Source organism: Geotrypetes seraphini, chromosome 3 (genome assembly GCF_902459505.1).
Source record: "Geotrypetes seraphini chromosome 3, aGeoSer1.1, whole genome shotgun sequence".
Lineage (NCBI taxonomy): Eukaryota > Metazoa > Chordata > Amphibia > Gymnophiona > Dermophiidae > Geotrypetes > Geotrypetes seraphini.
The window spans coordinates 112,460,267-112,482,931 of NC_047086.1; the positions used below are offsets into that span (position 1 = coordinate 112,460,267).

Below are 22,665 nucleotides of genomic sequence, written 5' to 3' on the forward strand. Positions count from 1 at the left end.
GAGGAGTAAAAGTAAAGTTTGTTTATTTTATTTATTTATTTTAAAATTTTATAGACCACTACATCCACAGTTCTGAGCGGGTTACATAACAATATTCATAATAACTATTATTTCATTCGTTTTCTATCCCATTTTTTCCAAAGAGCTCTGAACGTGTCAAACAAATATTCCACATTCAATTAAAACATATTAAAATGTACACTTTTTCTTGTACTTACTATATGTACAGAAACTTTAACCCCCCCCAAAAAAAAAAAAACAAACCAGCCTGGCATAGGAAAACCTAGTTGTGCTGCACAGAGGCATCTTAAGCCGTCTTGGGAGTAGGTTAGGGACCCTTGGAGAGAAGGACCCATGACCATAAGCCACACACCAACAGAGGAAGACCCATGCCCATAAGCCTCTGTAAATACTGCATTGATATTGAAATATGTGACCTCCCCTATACACCCCCAAAACCCTTTTGTACTGGCATATTAGTGGCTATTGGGGTGGTAGATAAGTGGGTCTGGTAGATTCTGGAGGTGGTTTTGGGGGGGCTCACCATGACCTATAAGGGAGCTGTAGTGAGATGATGACATAGCACCCTTTTCACAGCAGTGCCCTGTAAGGTACCCCACTATTTAGGTGCCATGTCTGGGTGTTCAGTCCATCACTTTGCAGACCTCTTCCACATCCAACAGGGCTTGTTCTAGGCATTTTTGACTTGGATGAAAAGTTGGTTGAAAATGTGGTATAAAGATGGACAATTTAGTGGCTTGGACGATCAGATCGGCAGGACGTATACTTAGACGATTTTCAAAATGAAAAAAAATTTGGACGTATTTTTTGAAAATGTGTCCTAAGCTGTTTTTTTACTTTGGACGACTTGCGACTTAGATGAAAACGGACTTAGACATTCCTTTTGATTATGCCCCTCCATGCATATATACAGCATCTTCTCTATAAAGATACAACTCGGCACGGTTTACAAAAAATTTAAAGAAAGGAAAATATGAGAATTAGTGATTATATAGAGAGCAGCGAAATTTACATTTTTCAGTTTTCAGATGTTTTCAAAATAATTGGAAAGAGCCCAAGTTACGCAGCTGGACAGGAAATTATTCCAAAGCTCAGTAATTTTAAAGTAAAGAGATTTCCCTAAGTTTCCAATATAGATAACACCTTTTAACGAGGGGAAAGATAACTTAAGCTTTTGGAGAGATCTGGTAGTATTCCCCCTCCTTTATAAAGCCACACTAGTGTTTTTAGCGCTGGCTGCCACTGTAACAGCTCCAACGCTCCTAGAATTCCAAAAAATGCTAGCGTGGCTTTGTAAAGGAGTGCGATAACTTTTATACGTTTCTAAATTGCATTACATTTGAAGACTTCTTAATTTCAATTGATTTCAAGGTTTATTAAGAATTTGATTACTCGCCTATTAACATTATAGGCGATATACAATACAATTAAATTGAGGGGATCAAAATTAAAATAAATAACATGAACCAAAAACACAAAACAAGACCTACTGACAAACAGAAAACAAGAGGATAGTGTGAAATACAATAATTTTTAGAAAAGAAGACATCTAAGGATAACACAAAAGAGTAGAGAAAAGTTAGTTGAGAGCTGCCTGTTCATAGATTGTAATAGAGTCCTGGATTATGGATTAAAAGCATCTCTGTAGAGGAAGCTTTTTAATGCTCCTTTAAATTTATCAATATTTGGTTCTTCCCTTAGATAGGAGGGCAGGGAGTTCCAGATTTGGGGTGCTGTGACGGCAAATGATGTGGTACGTCACACATGAAAAGTTTTGAGGGAGGGAACAAAAAGCAGATTTTGAGAAGATCTAAGAATTCTGGCTGGAGTGTACGGAATCAGTAGCTTATCAATAAAAGCTCCTTGCATTGAGAGCAAAGTTGTAGAGGAGAGGAAAAGGGAGAATAAAAGAAGGGCAGCAAAACATAAGGTGGAGCAGAGAAGCATAGGAGATGAAGGGATTAAAACAAGGCAAAAGAATGAAGAGAAAAGTAACAGATTAGATAAAAGGGAAGGAATAATGGCTATGCCCGACAGTGGAATGAAATATGATTTTAGTCAGGGGTAGGCAATTCCGGTCCTCGAGAGCCAGAGCCAGGTCAGGTTTTCAGGATATCTACAATGGATATCTATGAGACGGATTTGCAAGCACTGCCTCCTTGAGATGCAAATCTATCTCATGCATATTTATTATGCCTATCCTAGAAACCTGACCTGGCTCCGGCTCTCGAGGACTGGAATTACCTACCCCTGATTTTAGTGAATGGACACTAGAGAAAATCCTTTTATTGCATAAAATATTTCTTTCTAAAACGAAACAGAATAAAAATACAAAGAAGCTAAGAAGTTACCCCTGCACCATTTACATCCTCTAATGCTAGCCCAGACAGTTGAGAATGGAAAAATCATTTCATACTGGAGCTACCTCACTGTGTGAAGCAGAACTGTGTGACCTGGGTGTCACTGAAGCCTGATGCTGGTGTTGGCTCCTCTCTCTGCACATTCCAGGTGTTGCAGGGAATTCTGTGTCAAATAATCGGCATGAATCTACATACAATAATTTTGCCTGGAAGGGACTGGGAAAGTGTCTGTTGAGACTCTTGGTTTTGGAGGGAAAAGCTATCTTTTTCCATAACCTTGATTGCTAGAAGATTGACTTGAGTTGTAAACCTACTTTGTCCATCACACATAGGTAGGAGGGCCTGGAAAAGAGATATGCTCTGTTCCTTGGAGAAATAAGAGAAACAATAGGCTACATTCTTTTATTAGCTAGCCTGGACGCTCTGACTTGGCTCTCACTCCCATCTCAGTATTACCCCAGGTACAGTGTGAAAGCGGCCATGTTGAAAGGGTTCCATTTTCACCAAGCTGGCTGGAATGCTGGCCAATCACAAGCTGGGGGAAGGGGGGTCTCTGAACTCTTAAGGAGGGAAAAAAAACACTGGGAAGGGTGCTTGAAGATCCCTTCATTCCTAAACTGCAGAGAGGAAGGAGTATTAGAGCCGATCCCTAGGAGATACTCCTGCAACCCTTAAGGGAAAGGAATCCTATTCCATTTAACACAGCTTGGGTACCAGGAACTTATCTGTAGAGTGTAAAAAGGAGTGAGTAAGAGGAGTGCAAGGGAGGATTACCGTATTTTCACGCATATAACGCGCGCGTTATACGCGTTTTTACCTACCGCGCATACCCCTCGCGCGTTATATGCGTGAGCGCGGTATACGAAAGTTTTCAAACATAGTTCCCACCCCGCCCGACGCCCGATTCACCCCCCCAGCAGGACCACTCGCACCCCCACCCCGAACGACCACTCGCACGCGCTCCCACCCGCACCCGCATCCACGATCGGAGCAAGAGGGAGCCCAAGCCCTCTTGCCCGGCCGACTCCCCGACGTCCGATACATCCCCCCCCCCCGGCAGGACCACTCGCACCCCCACCCCGAAGGACCGCCGACTTCCCGACAATATCGGGCCAGAAGGGAGCCCAAACCCTCCTGGCCACGGCGACCCCCTAACCCCACCCCGCACTACATTACGGGCAGGAGGGATCCCAGGCCCTCCTGCCCTCGACGCAAACCCCCCTCCCCCCCAACGACCGTCCCCCCCCCAAGAACCTCCGACCGCCCCCCCAGCCGACCCGCGACCCCCCTGGCCGACCCCCACGACCCCCCCACCCCCCTTCCCCGTACCTTTGGAAGTTGGCCGGACAGACGGGAGCCAAACCCGCCTGTCCGGCAGGCAGCCAACGAAGGAATGAGGCCGGATTGGCCCATCCGTCCTAAAGCTCCGCCTACTGGTGGGGCCTAAGGCGCGTGGGCCAATCAGAATAGGCCCTGGAGCCTTAGGTCCCACCTGGGGGCGCGGCCTGAGGCACATGGTCGGGTTGGGCCCATGTGCCTCAGGCCGCGCCCCCAGGTGGGACCTAAGGCTCCAGGGCCTATTCTGATTGGCCCACGCGCCTTAGGCCCCACCAGTAGGCGGAGCTTTAGGACGGATGGGCCAATCCGGCCTCATTCCTTCGTTGGCTGCCTGCCGGACAGGCGGGTTTGGCTCCCGTCTGTCCGGCCAACTACCAAAGGTACGGGGAAGGGGGGTGGGGGGGTCATGGGGGTCGCCAGGGGGGTCGCGGGTCGGCTGGGGGAGCGGTCGGAGGTTCTGGGGGGGGGCGGTCGTTGGGGGGGGGGGGGGTTTGCGTCGAGGGCAGGAGGGCCTGGGATCCCTCCTGCCCGTAATGTAGTGCGGGGGGGGGGTAGGGGGTCGCCGTGGCCAGGAGGGTTTGGGCTCCCTTCTGGCCCAACTACCAAAGGTACGGGGAAGGGGGGTGGGGGGGTCGTGGGGGTCGCCAGGGGGGGTCGCGGGTCGGCTGGGGGAGCGGTCGGAGGTTCTTGGGGGGGGCGGTCGTTGGGGGGGAGGGGGGTTTGCGTCGAGGGCAGGAGGGCCTGGGATCCCTCCTGCCCGTAATGTAGTGCGGGGTGGGGGTAGGGGGTCGCCGTGGCCAGGAGGGTTTGGGCTCCCTCCTGGCCCGATATTGTCGGGGAGTCGGCGGTCCTTCGGGGTGGGGGTGCGAATGGTCCTGCCGGGGGGGGGATGAATCGGACGTCGGGGGGGGGTGAACGGAGAGTCGGGACAGCGCACGGAGAGGCGGGGCAGTGCACGGAAGTCAGGGGGGTGAACGGAGAGTCGGGACAGCGCACGGAAAGTCAGGGCAGTGCACGGAAGTCAGGGGGGGTGAACGGAGAGTCGGGACAGCGCACGGAAAGTCAGGGCAGTGCATGGAAGTCAGGGGGGGTGAACGGAGAGTCGGGACAGCGCACGGAGAGGCGGGGCAGTGCACGGAAGTCAGGGGGGGTGAACGGAGAGTCGGGACAGCGCACGGAAAGTCAGGGCAGTGCACGGAAGTCAGGGGGGGTGAACGGAGAGTCGGGACAGCGCACGGAAAGTCAGGGCAGTGCATGGAAGTCAGGGGGGGGTGAACAGAGAGTCGGGCAGCATGCGCGGTATAATCGTGAGCGCGTTATACCAAAGTTTTTGTGCTTATCATCGTGATTTCTGCGCGCTATACACGTGTGCGCGTTTTATACGGGTGCGTGTTATTTGCGTGAAAATACGGTAAGTCATCTTGCCAAGACTGGAAGAGAGTTAAGCTATTGTATATACTCCCATAAATCTAAAGGAGAAATTATCACTACTTCAGGTGTTCCCTTTGCAATTATTCATCATAATTAAAGACTGTTTTTAAAGTTTAACCCCCATTAGGTTACTATTAAATTTGGAGTTAGTTACTTAACTGTGTATGGTGTGGACTTATTTCTGGGAGCATCCATACAAATGGAGTCAAGGCACATTAACCAAATTTGAAGGAGATCTGTCAGAGTGAGGGCCTTGAAGATAATTCTTCCACTCACTCAGGGGATACAGCATCTTATTAAGAGCTGCCATACTGGGACAGGCCACAAGTTCAAGTCCAGTATCCTGTTCCCAATAGTAGCCAACTCAGGTCACAAATACCTGGCCAGATCCCACTGAGTAAAATATATTTTACAGCAGGGGATTTCCCTACATCCTTCTTAATAGTGGCTTATGGACTTCTCATTTAAGAAGTTATCCAAACCTTTTTAAACCCTGCTAAGCTAACTGATTTCACCAAATTTTCTGGTAACAAATTCCAGAGTTTAATTACACATTAAATGAAGAAATGTTTTTACCTATTTGTTTTAAATCTGCTACTTAGTTGCTTCATTACATGCGTTCTGGTCCGAAAATTTTTGGAAAGAGTAAACAAGTGACTCGCATCTACCCGGTCCACATCATTCAGTATTTTATAGACCTCTATCATATCTCCCCTGAGCCATCTCTTCTCCAAGCTGAAGAGGCCAAGCCACTTTAGCCTTTCCTCATAGGGAAATCATCCCGTCACTTTCATCATTTTTGTCACCCTTCTCTGTATCTTTTCTAATTCTGCTATATCTTTATTGCTTGTGCAGTACCAGATTAAGACCCTTAAACAGATCTGTTGGGGGATCCCTACAATTACAAAACTGAAAGAATTGGCCAAGTCAGCTATTTGATTACCTAAGCATAATTTTATTATAATTAAAACTGCACCTCTACAGCGTGATTTAAAACACCTTTCGTTATAATCTGACATTGTATTTGAATGTTTTCAGGACAGCCAGGTGCTTGAGAGAAAAAGAAGCCACAACTTTTATGCAATGATACAAGATAAATATAAAGGTACCGTAAAACTTAACATATTAGATTTCTAGAGGTTATGTCCAGTGTTCTTTAATGCTTTTGTGTCACAGAGAAAAAGACCTTTACAGTGTCCTTTAGCAGCAAACCTACATATCTTTCAGTTGAGCGAAGAATACTGTACATAGTAATAGCAATTGCACATATTCTGACATTATAAAGTCATGCACACACCAATATTTTTCATTTTGGTGGGCTTTTCTGGGATTTTATTTCATTTTCGGGGTTTTGTTAATTTTATTTTGTTTTTTAGGGGGGGCAGGGGTTAACATGCACCGTTTCTATGTAGCCATAACAAACAAATGACCCTGAGATATCTACAGAGAAGAAAATTCAGAAGAAACCAAGAAACACTGTGGATTGACAATGTTCCTGAAATGGACTTTATTAAAAGTTTAAAAGTTCCACAAGTCAAAATAAGCAATCCATATAGAAATAAAATAATCCACATAAAAACCTTAAGGACTTAATCCGCCGAAAGCATGGTTCGTGTAGCACATTCTCTGTGGAGTTCAACACATGTGCACTTTTGGACTGTTTTGTCCACGTATCTTCTACCTTAGGACTATCAGGGACCCCTGAAGAAGACTATCTTGTCGAAACACGGACCGTGCTTTTGGCGGATTGGGTCCTCAAGGTTTTTATGTGGATTATTTTATTTCTATGTAGATTGCTTACTTTGACTTGTGAACTTTTAAACTTTTAATAAAGTCCATTTCAGGAACATCGTCAATTCACAGTGTTTCTTGGTTTCTTCTGTTTCTATGTAGTGCACGCTGAAAATGAAATGAAGCAACATGAAGCAAGTAGGAAAAGCATGCAGAGGCATGTCTCCAGGCATGCTTTTCAATGTAGATTTGTAGAAGGGGTATGTTTGCATGATGTGAGGTGGGAAGGGAGGGGGTGGTACCAAATAGTATATATGAAAAATATTATTCAGCTGAATACAAATAATGGGCATTGAGGGTTAACATAATATTATTTAGCACAGTAGAGCCCCAGATTATTCATCTTCAAATTTAAATAACTGGCTGAATATGATTAATGTATTTGGGACCGAATCTAATCAAATACAAATATTCAGTGCAGCCCTAGTAGGGTTATATATGAAGGACATGGAGTTTATGGGGAATGAGTGAGGTTATATGTGTATCTGAGTGAATATATGTGTGAAATATAGTATGTTTTAGGCGACATGGAGGGTGTGTGTGTGTGAAGGGGGTACAGGGCTCCATTTTGGAAGTAATTTTGTGACAGATTGCCTATGTGTGAAAGCCAAATAAGCATCTATTTTTAGTCTCTTTTATAAAGACACTTAGGTACTAGGAGCAAACTGGATGAAATCATGCCTAGACTGAGGCCAGGAACATTTACACCTGCTTGAGAGCAGGTATATACACTATCAGCTAAAGCGGTGGTTCTCAACCCTGTCCTGGGGGACCCCCAGCCAGTTGTGTTTTCAGGATATCCCTAATGAGCATGCCTGAGACTTATTTGCATGCCTGTCTCCTCCATTATAAGCATATCTCTCTCATGCATATTCATTAGGGATATCCTGAAAACCCAACTGGCTGGGGGTTCCTCAAGACAGGGTTAAGAACCACTGACCTAAAGTATATGCATTAGTGCTTATCTTATAAACTACATGCATAAATTGCACCTCCATTTGACCTCTGCCCAGGCTCTACCTCTAATGATGCCTACTTGTGGGTTGCATAAAAGTGAGACAATACTATAAATTTGCACCTGGGACTAGGCGCCCCAATGTTATGCGCTTAGTGCCAATTCTATAATGGCTTCCTCCACCAAGATTCCATCATAAGGCGTATGGGGACAGAATTAAAGATCTCAATATGTATACTTTGGAGGAAAGGCGGGAGAGAGGAGATATGATAGAGATTAAATATCTATGTGATATAAATGCGCATGAGTCGAGTCTCTTTCATTTGAAAGGAAGCCCTGGAATGAGAAGGCATAGGATAAAGTTAAGAGGTGATAGGCTCTGGAGTAATCTAAGGAAATAGTTTTTTACAGAAAGGTTGGTAGATGCGTGGAATAGTCTCCAAGAAAGCATGGGATAGGAAGGTGGGATCTCTTAGAGGAAGAGATAATGGTTACTGCGGATGAGCAGACTGGATGGGCCATCTGGCCTTTATTTGCCATCATGTTTCTATGGTTCTATTATAGAATGCTAGTGTAAGGTTGGCATTGGTGCTCCTATGTGTAAGTAGACCCTCTCACTCCATGTCAATGGCAGGAGTAAGTTGGCACAGCTAGATATGTCAAGTGATGTGATGTCAGTCCTGTTATCTTTTGGCTAGACACTGAGCTGGCTGCCAAAAGTTACCCAGTCACCAGCCCAACATTTTAAAATGGCACGGATGAAGAGCTGGGGTTAGGACCACAGAAAATATAACAGAAATGGGAATGGATATGTGGAAAAACAGGATAGATTCTCAGAAGACTGGGCTCGTGAGGAGCTAGTTAAATAAAAAATAGGCAAAGTGATGGAACCTGATTTGATACATTCAAGGGTACCCGAGGAACTCAAAGAGGTTCTGGCAGCTCTGTTGGCTGATTTTTTTTACGATTCTTTAGAGTCTGGAATTGTCCAAGAGGACTGGAGAAAGGTGGATGTGCCTCCTCTGCACAAGAGCGGAATTAAGGAGGAGGTTGGGGACTATAGGCCTGTTAGTCTCATCTCGGTGGTGAGTAAATGAATGGAAATGCTTCTTAAGCAGAGGATTGTGAAGTTTCTAGAATCAAATGGAATACAGGACCCAAAGCAGCATGGTTTTACTATAGGCAGGTCTTGTCAGACAAATCCGATTGATTTCTTTGACTAGGTGACCAAACAGTAGGATATGGGAGGGGCACTACATGTGACGTACTTGGATTTTAGCAAAACATTTATCTGCATAGGTGGCTGATAAATAAACTGGGTTCCCCCAATATGGGCCCTAAAGTTAAAGACCAGTTAAAAACTGATTAAGTAGGAGACAGAAGGCAGTGGTAAATGGAGTTTTTTCCAAGGAAAATGATGCTATCAGTGGAGTCCCACAGGGATCTGTCCTTAGGCTGGCTCTTTTTAACATCTTTGTGAGCGATATTGCAGAAGGACTGTCTGGTAAGATTTGTCCTTTTTGCAGATGATACCAAACTCTGTAATAGAGTAGCTACATGAGGTATCTAGCAAAGTTTGCGCTGCAAAAATTCAAAGGAACAATATAGTCTAGGACAGGGGTCGGCAACCTTTTTACAGCAAAGAGCCAATTTATCCAAAATGTTTGGCCCAAGATTTACAAAGAGAGGGAGATTAAGGGTCGGGGCCTGGCAAGCCGCAACCACAAGCAAGAAGAGTAGCTTGTAGCTCACGAGCCACAGGTTGCTGACCCCTGGTCTAGGAAGCAAAGAATGTCTGTGTGGAAGAAGAGCAGCACTTGGGGGTGATTGCATCTGATGATATTAGAGTAGCAAAACAGGTAGACAAAGGTGCTAGCCAAAGCCAGAAGGATGCTTGGGCGCATAGGAAGAGGAATGGCCAGCCAGAAAAAAGAAGTGATTGCCATTGTATAAGTCTCTGGTGAGGCCTCATTTAGAGTACTGCATGCAATTCTGCAAAAAACTTTCAAAAAGATATAAATAGGATGGAGTCCATTAAGAGGTGGCTCTAAAACTGGTTAGTACTCTCTGTCATAAAGCACATGGGGACACACATATAGACCTCAATCTGTATACTCTGGAAAAAAGATAGGAGAAAGGATTTGATGGAGATGTGGGCGCGATGGACCTCTGGTCTGATCCCGGTGGAGGCAACTTCTTATGGAAGGAAAACTCTGGAATGAGAGGGCATAGTATGAAGTTAAGAGGTTACAGGCTCAGAAGTAATCTAAGAAAATACTTTCTTTTTTTCTTTTTTTTTTTGGAGGTGATAGAGACAAAGATTGACTGAATCATGGCCAAAGTGGATAGGCTTTGGCCTGTTATCTGGCATTTTATTTCTGTTTTTATTTAGCCAGTTAAATGCCTAGAGATATTTCCCTTTATCTGACTTTCTTGGCCAACTATTCAAAATATATGCATGCACATTAATTATAGTATAAAAATATTTCTACTACAGATATCCATTTTTCTTCCAAGTCCCATGGTATCTAGCTCTTAACAAGAAGCGACACACTCAGCACACAGTAATTAAGGTTCAAGATTTAATTGTTTCATTTAGATTAGTGACATCAGCAAAGACATCATAACTGAATGAGAAAGAACAAAAGAAAGGAAAGAAAACACATTCGGATAGTATTAACAATTTTTTTCTTTCCATAGACCAATCTGTAAGTTCTAACATTTCGGAATACGAGTTGGATATTGAAGTAACAGTCCCCAGCTCACATTCTGTAGATGATCTGAAAGACTTTATGAAGACACTGGAAAATTACACTATCCTAGATGGTGATGGTTCTTGCAATATTACTAATTTACTCTTAACAACTGGTGAGTAAAATGCATAACTTTGCAGTGTCAGAATGAACTTCAAGAGTTTTCCGATAAATTATTTTTTTACTTCAAATGAATTATTTACTTTCTGTGAATACTTTATACTTTTTTATATATGAGATAGATAGATAGATCTATTTTATTTAAAATTTAAAATGTCTTTCCATCTTGTTGGATGAATTTTAAAAAAGGTTTTAATAATGATACTGAAGCCAGCCTGCCTGCCTCCCATCCCCCTGTGCAGTAGAACCTTTCATTTCTACCCCCCCCCCCATTCTCCCGTACAGTAGAATTTGGCATTTGCAGCATGTTTCTATCTACCCCCTCCTCCCCACGCCACTACCACTGCCATGCAGCCAACCCCACTGACCCTCCCATCATGAGACGAACACAAAACTCCCGGCTGCAGCAGCTCCACAGCACTCTAAACATTCTGCTTCGCAGCCTTCTACTGTCCTGATTTCTTTGGCAGAGAAAATCAAGACAGTAGAAGGCTGAGAAGCAGAATGTTTAGAGTGCAGTGGAGCTGCTGCAGGCCGAAGGTTTGCGTTTGTCTCGCGGTAGGAGGGTTGGATGGTAGGCTCAACCCGCCGGCCCCGGGGGTCCGCCCGCAGGCACGACTGGTGGCCGTGCAGCACCTCCTTGGGCAGCAAGGGTCGGATGCGCACCGCCACGCGCACGGGGCTCTCCTCGACCAGGGGCTTCGGCGCCATCGACGGAGGGAAAGAGGCACGAGCCACGCAGTCAAGGAAAGCGCGCCCGCTTTATCTCGTTTCTTCGGCAGCGGCGGCCGGTTGGCCGGCCCCCCCCCCCAGCCCCACGGCTGCGACGCATTTGAGCTGGGGAAGCCATCATCAACCCCAACCCCTTCCCCCCTCCATCATCTCTGGGCGCAGCCAGCTGGAAGCAGCGACTCCAACCTTTACCGGGCCCTCCAGTAGCTCACACTCCCACATCCCTGCCCTCCCAGCAGGGAATTTTGAAAGCAGCTACATGCAGCGGCGCGAGGTGGAGAGCAGGGAGGCTGTGGTGATGTAATACGTACATGCGCACTCTTGCCAGCAGACCCTGACAGATCAGGGATCAGGGAACACGCAGCACGAGTGCGCATGCGCGCTTAGCGTTTTATTATTATAGATAGAATAGGTTTGGGAATCTCTGAAATAATGAAAAGGAGGTATAGTGTTCGTATTTGTGTTTTGTTGTGAAGGTAATAGCAATGTATAATGTGCCTGAAATCCAATTTTGTTATCCAGTATGTGAAATCAACTTTGAGGAGATGCTTTGCTCCTGTGAAGATGGATATAACTGGCCTCCTACAATGTGCAGAAAATATTCTCCATGCAGCTTATTTCCAAGCAGCCCAAACTGTGACTGTATAAGATTATTACCAGTGGATGACAGTGTGACATATTGCTCTGTGCCACGTAAGACTATACATTACTTTAACTATTTGTTTTGGGTATCAAAACTTTCAGTAGTTGGTTTTTTCAGTATAGTATAGATAGAATAACTGGGAATTAGGAAAATTTGCATTCAATTATTTTGCAAGGAAATTCTGGGTGAAAGTGTAGGAAGATGAGACTTCTTCAAAGTTGTTTTTTTTTTTTAATTTTCTTTGAGGCAGGGTACCAGCTCATCAGGTAAGGTAAGGCCACACCTCTGCCACTAGTGCATGGGACAGTGTTCTCCGGAATGCCAATAGTGCTATGCATTCTGAGGGGACGTAATTAAACTCTGAGCCTCTTATCAGCTTCCACACAAAAACAATATGGGGCTCATAATCGAAAGAGAAATACATCCAAAAACCAGCCTAAGTCGGCACATGGACAAACATTTCTCAAAAACGTCCAAGTGCCGATACTAAAAACGGGTTTTGGACGTATTTCTAAACGACCTAGGCCGCTGAACGACCGAAGCTAAATGGGGCGTTTCGGAAGGAGTGTCGAGGGCGGGAGTTGGGTGGGATGTGGGCCGGCTTAGACTTAGTCGCACAGCATGTATAACCAAAAGTTATACAGCCCACGATTGACAGAACTTGGACGTTGTGACTTAGACCATGTAAAACATGGTCTAAGTCACAAAAACCCACCTAAACTCACCAGATAAGCACTGAAAACATATAACACAGACCCCCACACACTACCCCAGTGATCACCGACCCCCCACCCCCATAAAAATATTAATCACACCTTTAAAATTCAGCCTCCAGACCATCATCACCTGGCAACCTGGCATAGGAAAGCCTAGTCGTCCAGCACAGAGACAGCTTAAGTCATCTTGGGGGTGGGTTAGAGACCCATAGAGAGGAGGACCCATGCCCATAAGCCCCTGTAATCACTGCATTAATACGTAAACATGTGCACTCCCCTATACACCCCCAAATCCCTTTTTTACTGGCATATAAGTGGCTCCTGCAGCCATAAGGGCTATTGGGATGGTAGATAAGTGGGTCTAGGGGATTCTGGAGGTGGTTTGGGGGACTCACCATCACCTATAAGGAAGATGTAGGGAGGAGAAGACATGGCACCCTTTTTGTGAAATTCACAGCAGTGCCCTGTAAGGTACCCCACTATTTAGGTGCCATGTCTGGGTGTGCAGTCCATCACTTTGCAGACTCCTCCCACGTCCAATAGGGCTTGTTCTAGGCGTTTTGGACTTGGACGAAAAGTTGGCTAAAAATGTGGTATATAGGTGGACGATTTAGTGGCTTGGATGATCAGATCGGCAGGACGTATAATCATATGATTTCTGAATCAAAAAAAATTTGACATATTTTTAGAAAATGTGTCTTTGGCTGTTTTTTTACTTTGGATGACTTGCGAGTTGGACGTAAATGGACTTAGATGTCTCTTTCGATTATGCCCCTCCATGTATTCTGCTTTTCAGCATATCAGTAATGGTACTTAAAAAGGTTAAACAATTCTTTGATTCAACAGCTACTTTTAGCCTCTCAGTTCATAGCTAGACCATTCTCAAATGCTCATAAAAATGGTCCAAAATAAGAAAAAAAAAGTACCTGTGATCAGTGCACAGTCTAGCTGCTTCTTAGACTTAGTTCTTGCAGCTTCTAAAGTATGGCCCCTAGTCTTTTTTTTTTTTTCTAATATCTTTATTCATTTTGAAGCCAAAAACAAGTGCAACATATTATACAATCATATTACACTATAAAAGCACTTAAATTCAATCAAAATTGTAATCTGTGACAAATAGATATATCACCCCCCCATACTCAAATTCAAAAATTAAAAATATTTTCCAACGATTGTAGGAATGGCCTGCCACTCGGCCAGCATGGCCAACAATTGCCGCCCTAAATGTGGGAGGGGAGGCACTGGTCAGGCACCAGAATTGTTTTTTCACAGGTGACACCAGATGACCTCCCATGGGTGGCTAGCATCAAAAACCGCTGAACCATGGTCTGGCAAATGAGAAGGGCTCATGGCCAGCTGAGAGTCCCTAGTATGGACGAGAACGCCTGAAGGGATGAGAAGTAGGACACCCCGAACCCCTGGAAGGGGCTGGACCTAGTCACAGGCAAAGACTTAGGTCTGTGAACCTGCACACTGGCCATAAGCTCACCTAATGCCTGGCCAAACAAAAAAATGACTCTTGAAGGGCAACCGGCTCAAGGTCGCCTTAGAGAACGAATCACCAGATCACTGACCGATCCAAAGCAGCCTGCAAGCTGAAAGGAAGAAGTGGACAGCTTAAAGAGACCCTTCAACATGTCATACAGGACATCAGCCATAAAGTCCACACCCAAGACCAGGAAATTCAAGTCCTAGGGCAAAACCATGTCAGAATCATGGTGAAGCTTGGAATAGCATGCCAGGGCCACAATGGAAGAGGCTGCTGCTTTTGGGTCAAACAGGCACTTAAGGAGGAAATCCACATGCCAGTCCTGGACATCCCAGCAATATCCTCATTCAATAATACATTCACACAAACTTGAGACATTTAAATACTTTCTGTAATATATCTCTACAGTTCATAATTATTAGTTCATGCCTCAGTAATCAGATCCACTGCCAGCTTCGAGTCCCATTCAATAGCATTTGCGAAACATGGATCCATGTCGGAGTCTCGTTAACTGCTTAAACGCTATAAAAAAGCTAAGTTAAAAAAACTAATTTATTGCATAAAAATAACTTATAATATAAAATTATGAATTAAGAATATTTAACATAAGGATGAGGAGGCCAGCTACGTTTGAAATCTGCACCTAACAGACTTGATCTTATGCAGTTGTAGCCACTGAGGTCTATTCCCTTAATGAAAAATAAGAGGAGTTGAAAAATAGAAAAAATGATGAACTAATAATTATGAACTGTAGAGATATATTACAGAAAGTATTTAAATATCTCAAATTTGTATGAATGCATTATTGAATGAGGATATTGCTGAGATATATGCTTTATGAACTGGACCTCATTACAATTGGACTTTAAAACAAATAGCCATTAACAGATACACGATAGTCCTGGACATCCTGCAGGAACCCCGCCCCCCCCCCCCCCCCCCCCATGTTACTGGTGAAAGAAGTTCATTTGGTGACCTGTGCCACCAAAGAATCCATCTTCGGGGAAGTGAAATGCTTAGTAAAAGCGTCTGTTATGTGAGAAAGCCAAGACATGCACAAGCACAGTTCAAGGGACCCTCAGGAACTTCCCAAAATTGCTGAAAGTATCCAAACTACGTCAGAATGATCACGAAAATGGCAGATTGCGGCCTATGTCCACTCATGAGGGAACATTCCGCAGTGACAGGCTGCTCAGTCTGCAGCTTCAATGCCTGGAGAGATTTAGAGATCAAACGTGCAGGCTAGAAAAAAGCTATACACATAGTGGGATTCACTCCCGGTACCGGGGCTCCACGCAAATCCTGATCCTGGAGATCCGCCAGGGCTGCCACATCTCCATCAGCCGTGATGCCCACCTGCGCAAACAGAGGCATTGAATCAGGAGCAACCGCAGTTACAAGCAGCTTACCAACTGGGACTCCAGAAGGGAAGCAAAAGAAAAGGCCCAGGCCCAGAGTAGAGGGGGTTCAAGTGGCCGGCGAGGATGCCTGCGGAAGGGAGACAAGCAAAGATTTCTGAGGCAAGAAACCAGATACAGCATATTCAGAAAATAGGAGAAAATTCCTTCCTCTGGGGTGGAAGCCAGCTCCCGTGAACCCTTTTTGGGATGATTGGAGGATCTGTGAAATTTTTCCCCAAAAGCATGCTGACTGTGTAGTTTAAATGTTGAGCTTTTACATTGTTAGTAACTAAGTACTAATGAAAATTTACTGATATTGTTACTCGTATTGTTATATCATTACCACATGTGCTGGGACCATTAAGGGGAGATTAGTAGTGGGCAAACAGGTGAGGTTTAACTACTGTGCTAATGTTTGGAATAATGTACTAAGGCTAACTGCTTGTTTCATTTATCTGTTAACAGAGAACGTTTTATATGGTATTTGTAAAGTGAACAGTGGTTTCACGGATGAGCTTTTGAACAATTATTCTGTCTCATACAGGACTTATAAGAATGATTTTGAAAACGCAGTAAGTATAGCCTCTCTTCAAGTTGCATTCAGAATACAAACCACAGAGAAGTTGTTTTCATGCTTATTTTTGTTATTATTACATTACATTACATTACATTAGTGATTTCTATTCCGCTTGTGCCTTGCGGTTCTAAGCGGATTACATTAGAAGATGGCTGGTCATTTCCAGGCGATGACAATACAATTATTTGTATAACTTTACAAACTTTGCATACCTAACTTTACATAACTTTTCGTACATAACTTTACATAACTTTACGTGGGTTACTTTGCGTTACTTTACATTATCCTTACCGTGCTTGCATAACTTGCATTAAGTTTACATAATTTATCTTATATAACTTTACAAGACTTTACGTATGTTATTTTACCTTATTATTCCAGTACATTGCATAACTTACATTACATAATATTACAAAGCATAACCTTATGTTATATTACAACGTATAACCTTATGTTACATTACATAATATTACAAAGTATAATCTTATGTTACCAAAAAATCGTCTGTTCATAGGTTGTTATATCTGATTTTTTCGGTATTTGGGGTGACAGTGTTTCTAGATATGAATTGGCTTATCGCCCGTTGCGACTAGATTGGAAGTTGCCTATGGGGACGAAATTGCAGTAGGTTGTGAGTTGCAGGAGGTTATGAAGGGTGAGACGATGAGGGTATATTATAATAATGGGATGTGTTTTTTGAATAGTATAGTTTTTATATCTTTTCGAAACGCTTTGTAGTCCGTAGTTGTGGTCAGCAGCTTGGATATGATGGGGTCAATTTTCGCGGCTTGTGTAGCAAGTAGGTTGTCATATAGCTTTTTGCGTTTTGTGCCTTTGAGTGAGGGGTAGGTGAATGGGGTCTGGGTTCTCCTTACTCTAGTTGAGAGGTTTCGGATTAGGCGGCTGTTTAGGTAGAGAGGTGCTGTTCCGTTTATTGCTTTGAATAATAGACAGTGTAGTTTGAATTGAGTTCTTGCTTGTATCGGAAGCCAGTGTGAGTCGAGATAGGCATTAGTGATGTGATCGTATTTTCCTAGCGAGTAGATAAGTCTAAGTGCTGTGTTCTGTACTGTCTGTAATTGTTTGGTCATGTAAGCGGGGCAGGGTAGATAAAGGCTGTTGCAGTAGTCTACAAGTCCTAGTACAAGTGATTGGACTAAGATCCTGTATTGTATTTTGTATTATGTACCGATATTCAGCAGGTCTTGGTCAGATGGGAATGGCTACCAGACGGCTAGGTCCCATTTAGCCACCTATCCGCCCGCAGCCCAAAGAAGCCGTCTACATCCCCCCTCCCATGGGTACCTTTTTTAAGTAGCGGTGGTCCAGCGTGGTCTCCTCCTGGACAGCTGCCTTTCTCTGCAGAGCGATGCAAAATGAAGGAGCGTAACCTTTGCGCTTCCTGCCTGGTCCTGCACCACTCTGTGATTGGCTCTGCAATGAGGCAGCCGTCCAGCAGGAAACCGTGCTGGACCACCGCCACTTAAAAAAGGTATGGGGGGGGGCAAGCGATGTATTCAGTCTATAAGTGCGTCTTATGGTCCGAAAAATGCGGTATTTGAGGTAACCGAATAACAGAGTGCATTGCACATCAGAGAACAAAAAAAAAAAAATAAAAAAAAGACCAGTAAAGATAGGACTTAAGCCATGGGTGTCAAACTCAGGTCCCATTACATTTGGCCCGTGAGATTTGGCCCTCTGTTTCTTCCTTCCCTCCTTCCCGGCTTCCCGGTCTCACCTTGAAAGCAGCCTGCAGAGGATCGCCGGTTGACTGTTGCGATCCTAGCAGGCTGCCATAGCCTCCGCAGCACGTTTCCTCTGCTGCGATCCTGTCCTTGATATCAGAGGAGGGGTGGGACTATGGCAGAAGGAACATGCTGCGGAGGCACCAACGATCCTCTGCAGGCTGCCCTAATTAGCTGAAGGTGAGACCGGGAGGCCAGGGGGGAAGCTGGAGGATGCTACAAAGAAGCAGGGGGGGAAGGGCTCTGTTGTAGAAGTACATGGACGGAGGGAGGGGAGGGAGTTCCAAAGAGAAGTATATATGCCGGACTGAGGGGGGGAGGGGGAAAAAGAAATAATGGGTCTTAAAACAGAGGAGAGGGAGAGAGATGGTGTACAATGGGATGGAGGGAGGGAAGGAACAGAAAGGGAGAGAAGTTGGACTCAAGGAATGTGGGAGGGGATAGAGATACTGGATAGGAGGATAGTTGGGAAAAGAAAGGGAGAGATGGTGGACCCTGGGGTGGTGAGGAAGGAGGGAGAGATGCTGGATGAAAGGGTAGTTGAGAAATGGTGGATCTGAGGATGGTGGGGTCCATCGCTGCAGCTGCGGGGATGGAAATGAAAAAAGGATAGATGCCAGACCTCCATGTGAGAGAAGTGAAATGGAAAAGGAGGACAGAGATGGAAGATGGATGGTTAGCACGGAGAAAGAAGAGAACGAGAAATGGTCAGGAGACCCTGGCAAGCAAGTTATCAGAAGGCAACCAGAGCCTGGGACCAACTTGATTTGAATAATGACCAGACAACAAAAGGTAGAAAAAATAATTTTATTTTCTGTTTTGTGATTACAATATGTCAGATTTGAAATGTGTATCCTGCCAGAGCTGGTGTTAGACAGTAAGCGTGAACTAGGACCTAAAAGAAAGAGGAAAAGTCTTTTTATTTAGTTTACATCACAGAGCCAGCATGGGGTTGGAGAGGTTGTAACCCTATACTTCTACTAAGACTAAGGGCTAGATTCACTAAACCCCCCCTTACCTTTCCGATGCATGGCCGAGTCTTGCCGGGCGACCAATCCACTAAAGGCTCCCCATACAAATTATCTGATCGGACACACACCCAAAAGAGATCCCATGGATTGTTGAGGACCGATCATGATGCATGCGCAGACCATCATTGTTGGCTATAGATGCAATCTATGCATGCGCTTGCTCTCCTGCACAAGCAAGGTCAAAACAAAGGGGGAGGGGTGGCATAGGAGGTCACAGCTCCCGAAAGGAATCAATATTAAACAGCACTTTGGGTCACAGCTCTGGAAAGGAATCAAATATTAAACAGCGCTTTCAGAACATGCTTTAAACCCGCCCTGACTTTCCTGCTCTCTGCTGACCTTCCCTGCAGTGGGAGCCTGTGGTTTTAACCCGCAGGTTTAAAGTGGGGCTGCACTGTGGTGTGTTTTGGAACAGAACACGCCATAGTGCAGCCCCGCTTTAAACCCGTGGATTGAAACCATGGACTCGCACTGCAGGGAAGAGTGGCAAAGCAGGAGAGTCAGGGTGGCAAGAGCAGGAGAGTCGGGGCAGAAAGGCAGGATGGCAGAGAGCAGGGTTTTTGCTGCAGGGCTGGGATTTCAGGTCGGTAGAGAGCAGGAAAGGACGTGAGCGACTGTTTCTCAGCAGTCGCTTCTTTTTTGATCGGCCAGCCCAGTCAGTGTTCCTGAATTTGTTTAGTGAATCGAGGCCCTTCCTACTTTGCATGCCATTTCCCCTCATTTGCATGTATGGATCGGATCGGGAGGAAGGTTAGTAAATCAGGTCGGGGTTGCAAACTGGTCGAGACATGATCGGTGGGCTTAGTGAATCTAGCCCTAAGGGGTCCTTTTATTAAGGTGCGCATTTAGTGCAAGCTAAATCGGTTAGCATACCTTAATAAAAGAACCCCTAAGTATCTTAATAAGAAATTCAGCCAGCGACTTAGCCTGTGTTTTAGATTTCGGCCCCTTATGTGATTGAGTTTGACACCCCTGACTTAAGCCAATAAGAGGAACAGTGTCTAAGCCAATATTCTTCAATGCAAGGCCTGGGGGGTCAATGATGGCACTTGCAGTCCTCTGGGGTGGCCTTCCTCATTATTCTGGCTGTTTTTCTGCTAATCTTTGCCTCTTTATCCAAGCTCACATGCTTGAAGGAGAAGGCATTTCTTAGTAGATGATGAAAATGTGAGCCTGCCGAGACAGGGAAAAATGCTTGAGTACCTGAATGTAAAACCACTGAGACAATCTCCAGGAGGGATGTGAGATAGTGTTAGCTTGGGGACAGAGGGGAGGGGGGGGGGCAGTGTGACCTTTGTGTGGAGCATGTGTACTGTTGCAAGTAGGTAGGGATGGACACTGGGGACAGGCAGATGTGGTTTAGGGTGGCTCACTGTACTTTGGTGGGCTACCCTTAACATTGCTATGACTATATAGGCATGGTGTGGGTCAAACTTCTATTCCCCTCCATGCAGCATCTCTCTATTCCTCCCCTCCATTATCATGTGCAAAATTTCTTTCTCTCTCCCCATGCACCATCTCTCTCTGCCCTCCACCCTATGTCCAACATTTCTCCTTCTCTCTTCTCCATACATGTCTCCCTCCCCTCCACCATATGCATGATTTCTCCCTCTCACCCCTTTCTACCTCTTTGTTGCATCTCCCGTCCTCTTTCCAGCCCATGTCAAACAATTCTTCCTCTCTCCCCCCCATGGACAGCAGCTTTCTATCCCTCCCTCCTATCCCCCTGTGCAGCAGCTTTTTATTGCACCCTCCTATCTCCCTGTGTAGCAGTTTTCCATCCTTCCTTCCCATCTGCCTGTGCAGCACCTGTGGACCGACCGACCAACACCCCCCCCCCCTATCTCACCGTGAGATTTTTTTGTGGTCTGTTCCACCAGGACTTCTCTCTGCTGTGTCATCAGTGAAGTGGCAGAGGGAAGGTCCTGGCAGACCTTAAGAAGCCTGTTCGGAGCATTCTCTCAATGTTGGCAGCCTTAACTTGCTGCTTTGCTGACGACGGGCCTTCCTCCTGCTTCTGTGAAGGCAGGACCCAGCAGAGAGGAAGGCCCAATGGCAGAGCAGTGAGTTCCCGGACCATTACGCTGACCCAGGGAGCACCCCCTTAAGGTCTGCACCTGAGGTGGACTGCCTCCCCCCCCCCCCCTTAGTACATCACTGGGTATTAAAATAGAACCAAATTTTTTCTAGAGAAGGGAAATTGGTAAAACTAGAGGGCATAAATTGAGATTGTGGCGTGATAGATTTAGGAGTAATGTTAGGAAGTTCTTTTTCATGGAGAGGGTGGTGAATGCTCTCCTGAGGGAGATGGTGAGGAGAAAAATGGTGATGGAATTTAAGAAAGCATGGGATGAACACATAACATAACATGGCATTTATATACCGCAAAGCCTTTCAGATCCATGCGGTTGACAATTTCAGAGAAGCTGGAACATTAACAGTGAGCTACAAATCATCTTAACAAATTAATGAGCTTCGATGGCAGCTCCAGAAGTTGGGACCCGAGGACCGCACCAGGTGGACTTCAAAGGTCTATGGCCCAGAAATAGCAAAAGAAAAATATATTTTAATTATGAAATTGTAATGCATGAAATTAAATGGCAGGCTGGATGGACTTTTCAGGTCTTTATCTGCTGTACTGTCAATATCAGATTTTGGGAAGAAATTAAAAACTAAGGCCCAGATTCTATAAAGTGCCCCTAAAGTCAGGCACCTAACCTAAGTCAATAGGCTTAAACGGCACAGATATTTGCTCTCCATATGCATTGACTGCTTCTTCACCATGGCAACTTCTTTTCAGCTTGCTGCAACAAATTTTGAAGCAGAATTCTTTATTATTTTGGATTACAAAACACTTCTGATATGATGAGATTGACATTACAGAAAACCTAATATTCTTCTCTTTACTTTTTTACTTAAAGCTTTTTGAAGCTTACAAGACCGTTGAAGGGTTTTTATCCATACAAGTCACTGATATTAGGTAAGTGTACCAGAATACATTGAACTACTAGTGACTGTTGCTCTTCATCTGACAAGAAAAATAACTGCAACATAGAAATATGGAGGCAATCAGAATTGAGAGATCCAGGTCAGGACATCTTAATTTCCTGCCAGTGAAAATCCTTGTTCTAAATAGAGGATAGTCCTAAATTCATCTGACTAGCTTTATCCACATAATGTTAATTGGATATATTCAGTGGCAAACTTATCCAAATAAGTCTTGCTGAATGTCGAGCTAATGTTATCCAGATAATAAATCTGGATATTTTCACTGCTCATGTTGATTGCTGAACATTGACTTCTAAAGATTTTCTTTCATTTTGAGGGCAATAAATTGTCCACCATCACTGCAGGTAAAACTACTTGTATTATTCTATATTCTACTTTTGTTTGCATTGAGCAGGAGCATCCTCAATGCTCTACTACTCCAATTCATCATCATGGCCTCTTCCTTGAACGTGTCTTGTTCTTCAATTACTCACTCTCTAATTTTTCCATCTCAGGTCTTCCTCCTCTGATCATCATCTGATAGTATTCACACAATCACTCTCATCCACAATCTC

At 44.7% G+C, this 22,665-nt stretch overlaps 1 protein-coding gene across 1 annotated transcript in view; it reads left to right on the forward strand.

The window, feature by feature from the left end:
• ADGRF1 (adhesion G protein-coupled receptor F1) overlaps positions 1-22,665 on the forward strand; it is a 125,499-nt gene that overhangs the window by 47,547 nt on the left and 55,287 nt on the right. The window contains exons 3-7 of the mRNA XM_033938361.1: positions 6,189-6,255; positions 10,597-10,764; positions 12,024-12,194; positions 16,215-16,321; positions 22,024-22,082. Coding sequence (XP_033794252.1) covers positions 6,189-6,255; positions 10,597-10,764; positions 12,024-12,194; positions 16,215-16,321; positions 22,024-22,082 — 572 coding nt within the window. The remainder of the gene's footprint in view (positions 1-6,188; positions 6,256-10,596; positions 10,765-12,023; positions 12,195-16,214; positions 16,322-22,023; positions 22,083-22,665) is intronic.